The sequence below is a fragment of the Nansenia antarctica genome (genome assembly GCF_963989245.1).
Source record: "Nansenia antarctica genome assembly, chromosome: 4".
NCBI lineage: Eukaryota > Metazoa > Chordata > Actinopteri > Argentiniformes > Microstomatidae > Nansenia > Nansenia antarctica.
In genome coordinates this window covers 71,578,472-71,585,971 of record NC_137689.1, presented here as the reverse complement: position 1 = coordinate 71,585,971, position 7,500 = coordinate 71,578,472, and the positions used below count along the sequence as shown (strand labels likewise).

General features: G+C 47.2%; 1 protein-coding gene across 1 annotated transcript in view; it reads left to right on the top strand.

Moving 5' to 3' along the window:
• Window positions 1-7,500, top strand: part of LOC308156344 (transmembrane protein 132D) — a gene marked incomplete at both ends in the record, with an annotated part of 41,641 nt that overhangs the window by 22,821 nt on the left and 11,320 nt on the right. Inside the window, 2 exons of the mRNA XM_080529682.1 lie at window positions 1-49; window positions 3,617-3,827. The exon at window positions 1-49 is cut by the window's left edge and continues 98 nt beyond it. Coding sequence (XP_080385808.1) covers window positions 1-49; window positions 3,617-3,827 — 260 coding nt within the window. The remainder of the gene's footprint in view (window positions 50-3,616; window positions 3,828-7,500) is intronic.

Here is a 7,500-nt window from a genome sequence, read left to right as displayed (position 1 = left end):
CCACCATCGCCGTCGTGTGTCAGAGGAAGAACGCCATCACTGGGAAAAGGTCAGGGGTCATTCACCACACATATATATATATACGTTGAGAATAGATTTCAAGATCCTTCTGCTTGTTTATAAAGCTCTCACTGGCATAGCACCAGAATATCTGAAAGACCTTGTGTTAGCATATCAGCCCAATAGAGCTCCCAGGTCTTCTGACGCTGGTTTTCTCTGTGTACCACATGTACAAAATAAAGAGATTTGGTGAGGCTGCATTCTCATTTTATGCACCCAAATTGTGGAATGCACTGCCAGTTTACATTAGGGATGCAACCTCAGCAAATATGTTCAAGTCAAGACTAAAAACCCCATCTTTTTAATATTGCCTTTAAATGACCAGTCTTTCAGAGAGTGACCGACTCTACAAAGAGTCCTGGGGGGGGGGGGTACTCCATCAACAGTCGCTTTTTTTTAAGTCTTGCGAGAAAATAACAAAATAAGCCTGGATTTCCCTCGAGCGACGCTGATGGAATACCCCCCTGTTCCTGCACACGCGGTTCATTCCAGAAGCGAGTGACAGTTTGAGCGGCTCCCACGTTCCAGGCAACCGTTCGTTTCCCTCCGACATCTCGATGTTTGTAGCCTCTCTTAAATCTCTGAGACGAGACTCTGTGTCACGCTATTACTAGGTGGAGGTCGGCGGAGGTCGGTGGAGGCTGGTGGAGGTAGAAATCGGAGGACGGGCTCACTGTCATACATGGAACGGAACGAGGAACGGAATGGTGTCAAACACACTTCCCTTCCGCCTTCCGGAATTCCTCATTCAGTCGGCGTTCCGTTCCTCCGATTTCTACCTCCACCGGCCTCTACTGTGACAGTGGGAGGTCAATGCCAGACTCTCAACGTGGCACTAGACCACTGGACCCTCCCAGGCCACCGTATCAGTGGTTTTAATGTTCTCTGAGGTTGTGATGCTGGCCGTGAGAACACACAGTCCGGCGAGCATCACAGCTGTCCGTGACAGCGGAGGGGGGGGGGATCACCGCTGTATAAATACAAACCGTTTGGAACGTGTCCTCATGTCAGTTAATCCCCCGTCTTTATACAGTATGTATGACACATATCTTGTGAGGGATACTGCCTACATCCGTTCTCTAGCCTTATGTTAGTGTTTCTGTCAGTTCTAAACAGACATAGAATGGATGGTGTTTCTCCTAGACAGAAAGTTACAATCTTGATTTATTTATTTATTTTTTACATTTTGATCCAGACCATAAGACAAGTTGTTTCCTCTCATAAAACCAATAGTTCTGGGATGTCCCTGCAAAACGCTGCTCAGTATCAGATCAGATCAGAATCGCTTTTATTACATCCCAATGTACAAAGTACACAACAGTAAACTTCTCTGGCTTTGGAGCCACAACATTGGCATTGCGGCATCGAGATACACGATCACAATAATAAAGTAAAGTAGAACAAGTAATAATAAAATAATAATAAAATACAGTTATGGTAGTAGCCAGTCAGCCAGCTTCAATAGTGCAAAATGATGTGCAAAGTACAATAAGATGAAATAGAATATAATACAGTGCGAGTAATTTGCGAGTAGTTATCTAATATGTTTATTTTTGTGGTATATAGTCTGATGCTGCAGTGTTCATGCACATAGACATTTACATTGTTTTGGCATTTGTGACATGTTCTAATGCTTTGGTCCCCCCATATCGGCAACCAATCGAAATGTTTAGACTTTTCTTTTGAAACACGGAACTACGTTTCAACGTTTGTCTTCCAACAAATACGTCTAAATACGTGTCGAAGTAAGTGAATGGCCTATCCGTCAGTCATCATAACAGATAGTAATCTATGCCAGGACCCGGGGGCCGTGGGCAGACATGTTCCTCTCAGAGGATCAGAGCCTATATGATTGAGACTGTTTTACAGCATTCCACATGAAACACTGCAGCACCACTGCCTGTTCTGCTAGGCACTGAACTGTAAATCACCTCTGCCCAGAAACCTGCCACCCACTCACACTCACACACACACACACACACACACACACACACACACACACACACACACACACACACACACACACAGACACACACACACACACACACACGCACACACACACACACACACCCGCACACACACCACACACACACACACACACACACACACACACACACACACACACATGTACACACACCCACACACACGCACACACACACACACACACACACAAACCCTACACACACAGCCTATCTGCGCGCCGCCCCGTCCGAACCACTTATCTGTAATCATCCGTAATCATCCGTGGGTTATCCTGGCTTACGGTCAGCGGAAGATTAGTCCAGATCCCGATGTCCTTCCATGGTATTAACCAGTGAGCTTCCAGGAGGCTTGTCCTCCCCCCCCCCCTCCCCCCATCTCCCACCCCCACCCCCCAACAGACCCTCACCCCTCAGCCCCCTGAAACTCATGATACCACCACAGCTTTAAGGACTACGACCCCCCTAAACCACCCCAGATGGAGGGGATTTCCAGGAAGTGTGTGTGTGTGTGTGTGTTCCTGTCCAGGAGTTATTGAGCGGAGGCTTGGTGATCACGGGGGCGATGGTGGTCATATGGAAGCCTGGTCAATCCCATTTAGTGAGGAAGTTAAAGTCGAGAAAAAACAATCCAGGCTTGTGTGTGTGGAGGTTTCCTAAGCTTTGCTGGCTGTGTGTGTGTGTGTGCATGTGTGTGTGTGTGTGTGTGTGTGTGTGTGTGTGTGTGTGTACATGTGTTGATCGAGACTACCGCCCTCTACAGTTTCTCTACTGTAAAGGAAATTAAGAATAAATAAAAAACAGAAAAAATATATATATATTCTTCCTTCTTCTAGCATGATAACTGCCAATGGCTCCTGGTCCTAGCATAGATTACTTTTTCTTACGATGACTGCTGGATAGAGGATTCACTCGCGTAGACAAATGTGTTTGTTGTAAGTTGCTTTGGATAAAGGCGTCTGCTGAATGCCAAACATGTGAATGTAAAAAAAAAAGTGATTGTACAGGGCAGGAGGGATGGTCAGTGTCTAGTGGTCATGATATGATACTGAAACGACAAAAGGATATTGGGCTGGTTTCAAGGCTTAACACTAGAACAGCCGTGCCTATTATAAAGCCGCCTCGGGGGTCAAATGACCACAGTCTTTACAATGGAAAGCTTCATACTAGCTTATCCTGATGTGATTTAAAAAATGTAAGGATACTGGGTGGTAGAACGCACATATCTAGGAAAAGTCATGAAAGGAGGGTGCTGAAATCTGATCGAATGCAAAGATATACATGTGAAACCGGCCCATTCAGTACTAAACTATAAGCATCGACTCAAACGTGTCTGATTTGTTTAGGGAGTAGCAGCGCATGTCATACTAAATCCATGGCCGAAACGCAACACCTCCTCCTATCTGCAAAATGTTCTGATTTGCGGTTTTCACTTTAAATGATGACGACACGGAAGGCTGCACATGATTGGTCTGTCTGTGAAAAAAAGGTGAATTTTAGCAGATAGGAGGTTTTGCGTTTCGGCCATCGAAATGACGCTTCCTGTGAATGTGTCATGCAGTTGTTTTACATGTCAGAGAGACTGAATGGGATTGTGAACATGATGTGATCTGTAGGGGTCTGCTGGAGGTCTTACAGATGGACTTCCAGACCAAGGACGTGACTGACAGATCAGAGAGCCAGATGATCACGTGGCGTCTGGAGTTACCGGGCAACGTGAAGGACGTTGGCGTCATGAGGATCTACACCACCCCCAGAGACTACGTAGGCCTGGCGCCACTGGTCATGGTGAGCAGAGAGACGCAGTGTGTGTGTGTGTGTGTGTGTGTGTGTGTGCGTGGGTCTGTGTGTGTGTGTGTGTGCGTGCGTGCGTGCGTGTGTGTGTGTGTGTGTCTGTACGTGCGTTTGTGTGTGTGTGTGTGTGTGTGCGTGAGTGTGTGAGTGTTTGTGTGTGTGTGTGTGCGTGGGTCTGTGTGTGTGTGTGTGTGTGTGTGTGTGTGCGTGGGTCTGTGTGTGTGTGTGTGCGTGCGTGCGTGCGTGCGTGTGAGTGTGTGTGTGTGTGTGTGTGTGTGTGTTTGTTCAGTGGAGGCTGGTGGAGGTCGTAATCGGAGGACACACTCATTGTTATGTATGGAATGCATATTCCTCTCTCCATTCCATGCATGACAATGAGCCTGTCCTCCGATTTCAACCTCCACCAGCATCTCTGTGCGTCTGTCTGTCTGTGTGTGCGTCTGTCTGTGTGTGTGTGCGTGTGTGTCTGTGTGTGTGTGTGAGTGTGGGCGCGTGCGTTTGTGTGTGTTTGTGCATGCGCGTGTGTGCGCGTGCGTTTGTATGTTTTTGTGCATGCGCGTGTGTGTGTGTGAGCATGTGCGTGTGTTTGTGTGTGTGTGTGTGTGTGTGTGTGTATGTGTGTGTGTGTTGTAGCAGCAGCGTTAGCACCATTGTATTCCCTCCACAGTGTGGGTTGAATTAGACTCCCTAGGACGTGCAATTAACTCTAGACTGGGTGGGAAATAAATTAGCGTCCATTGTGCTCGCATCGGCTTTGATGTTTCAGGGAGGACAGAGCAAGCCTGGGGCGTACGGAGCCACGCTAAAAGTGTTGTAATGACACAGACTGTCTCTGGGGAGAGAGGTTGTCTGGCTGTCTGGGTGGTAATTGTCCCAGGACCTGGTGCCAACTTGGTGCTGGCTTGGTGCCGGCTTGGAGCTGGCTTGGTGCTTGGTGTTGGCTTGGTGCTGGCTTGGTGTTGGCTTGCTGTTGGCTTGGTGCTGGCTTGGTGTTGGCTTGGTGCTGGCTTGGTGCCAGCTCCTCGGGGCCTCGGCCTTGGTACAGTCTTGGTACAGCCTGGTCTTTGTCCTGGTCCGGCCCAGGTCGACCTCTCCCTCGCTCACCATTTAAAAACAGCTGACATTTACAGAGGAGGTCAAATCAGCCCCTATGGAAAAACTGCAAATCACACAATTGATTTAACTTGATATTTTAAAACATTTAAAATGTCTTAAGTGCGTCGTTTAGACGAGGAAAGAAAACCAGATGGTGTCATTAATACCTGTTTAATTCAGACGAAATTCTGTGGGCTCTTGCGTATGGCTCCTTGTCAACGATTGTTTCTCATTTCACTACAGACGATTAACATGTGGGCACCAAATGATGCTTGATGGAGCCGAGGATATTTTCTGTGTCCTGTTGATGTTGTTGTACACCTGTTGTTGTACACCTGTTACTTGTTTTTATTTTCACTGTTTGCCTGTTTTAACCTGCTGTGGCTTTCGCTCTTGTATTATGTTTTACTGTGTTTCATCCTTGTTATGTAAAGCACTTTGTGACCCTTGGTCTGGGAAAGGTTCTGTATAAATACATTTGACTTACTTACTTACTTACTTACTATAGGAGAGAAAGAGCCACCAAAAATAGAATGAAAATATTGAACGGGTATATATACAATGTGACGTGTGCAAAGACTCACAAACACTTACAGCCCCAGTCTCAGAGTTTGAGCAAATGGCTAACTGCATAACCTCTCTCTCTTTTTTTTACTGATTGTCTGAGATGAGTCTGCATCGGTTGAGGAGACAGATCTAATCTTCCAGATGGTGACCGTTTTACCGTTCTATTTCTGAAGGAATATTGTGACAGGATAAATGAAGCCAGCCGCGTCGAACCGTGACTCCTGAACAATATGACAATATACCACACGGTAGTAGAGCGCTTTGGGCCGCGGTGCCGCTAGAGATCGGTTGAAACGTGTCCGTACCGGTGGTTGAGTGTTTGGGTCAGTTAGGAAGGCAGAACTGGAGCATGTGTGGTATTGTTGGAATGGTGCTCAGCAGCTGTGGTGTTGAGGCCGCCGGGTTTGGGAGTGGGAGAGAGACCGCTGTGTGACATCTGTCGAGCAGCGCACTGCTGAAGCTCAATCTACACTAGAGGAGAGAGACAGAACACCTCAGATCAGAGGGCCTGTCCTCGTCACCCTCCCCCCCCTCGAGCCTTCTAGATTAGAGAGACATCATTAGAGAGCGTCTTTACGAGGAAAACCACTTTGAAATCTGTGTTGAAAAAGGGGTTAGCAGAGTTAGAGGAGATCTAGTTTAACAGCCAGGAGATCAAGGTTGATCTTATCACCAGCAGATGAAGGTTTACCAGCGTAGTGTGTTTATGTTGCGGAGGTAAGCGCTTAAGCAGTAACGCACACGAGAACTGTACAAGGAAAACAGGCAGATCCGTGGGTTTCTGTTGACAGTTGCAATTAGGATATCTGTGGATTTCGCCCACATCGCAGAAGACTTGTGAATTTGTACAGCACATACTTAACAGTGTGTGGGGATGTGTGTGTGTGTTTCATGTCTCAAATGTAAGAGAGTAAAATTGGGTAAAATTGGGAGACTAAAATAGGCTTTGGTTCCTGACATCGCAGCACAAGACAATAAGGCGTAGGCAAGATAAGTCAAGATAAAATAAAGTGACGATAGTACAAGACATGAATGAGACATTTGGACAAACGACAAGATGTGGGAGAGACAAATAAGACAATAAGACAGGATAGAATTAGCAGTATAAATAGTCAAATAAAATTGTATGAGTAGAATGTGATGAGTATTGCACTCGTGGCAGTGGGCGTAAGAGGTAGTGTTGAGTAAAGTAACTGTGTGCTTAAGGTTGGGTACCCTGTATACATGGGGTGTGCTTGGGGATAATAGTCAATTTCTATACAGTGGGCTTGTTTATGAGCCTGATGGCCTAGAGGAAGTAGCTGTCGGTTAGCCTCTGAGTGTTGGCCCTGAGGCTCCAGAAGAGGCTTTGTCTTTTGGATGGGATAGGTGGCTGGGGTGGCTGGGATCGTTGATGATCCCCCGGGCTTTGCTGACACACCGTTTGCTGTGTATATCCTGGATGGAGGGAGGCTCACATCCACTGATGCGCTCGGCTGTCCGCACGCACGTGTGTGTGTGTGCATGCGTGCATGTGGATGTGTGGATGTGTTCGTGTGCATGTGTATGTGTGGATGTGTTCGTGTGCATGTGTATGTGTGCGTGTGTTTGTGCACATGTATATGTGTGTGTGTTCGTGCACGTGTGTGTGTGCGGGTGCCTGTGTGTGTGTGTGTGTGTGTGTGCATGTGTGTGTGCTACGTGTACCACTCTGCCTGTGTGTGCCTGTGCCTGTGTGTGTAGCTGTGCCTGTGCGCGTGTGTGTGCCACTCTGCGTGTGTGTGCCACTCTGCGTGTGTGTGCCTTTGCCTATGTGTGTAGCTGTACCTGTTAGGGTTGGGTACCGAAAATCGGTACCGGTAGGTACCGGTTACTTTACATTCGGTATGTACCCGTACCGAATTGCAAAGGAGATTTCGGTGCCTCATTTCGGTACTTTTCTATCTCGCGACGTCACATCGCCTGTTAAATTTCCACTCAGTGAAAGCAGCGAGTACGGAAGGATAACGAGAAGGTTGCTAATAGC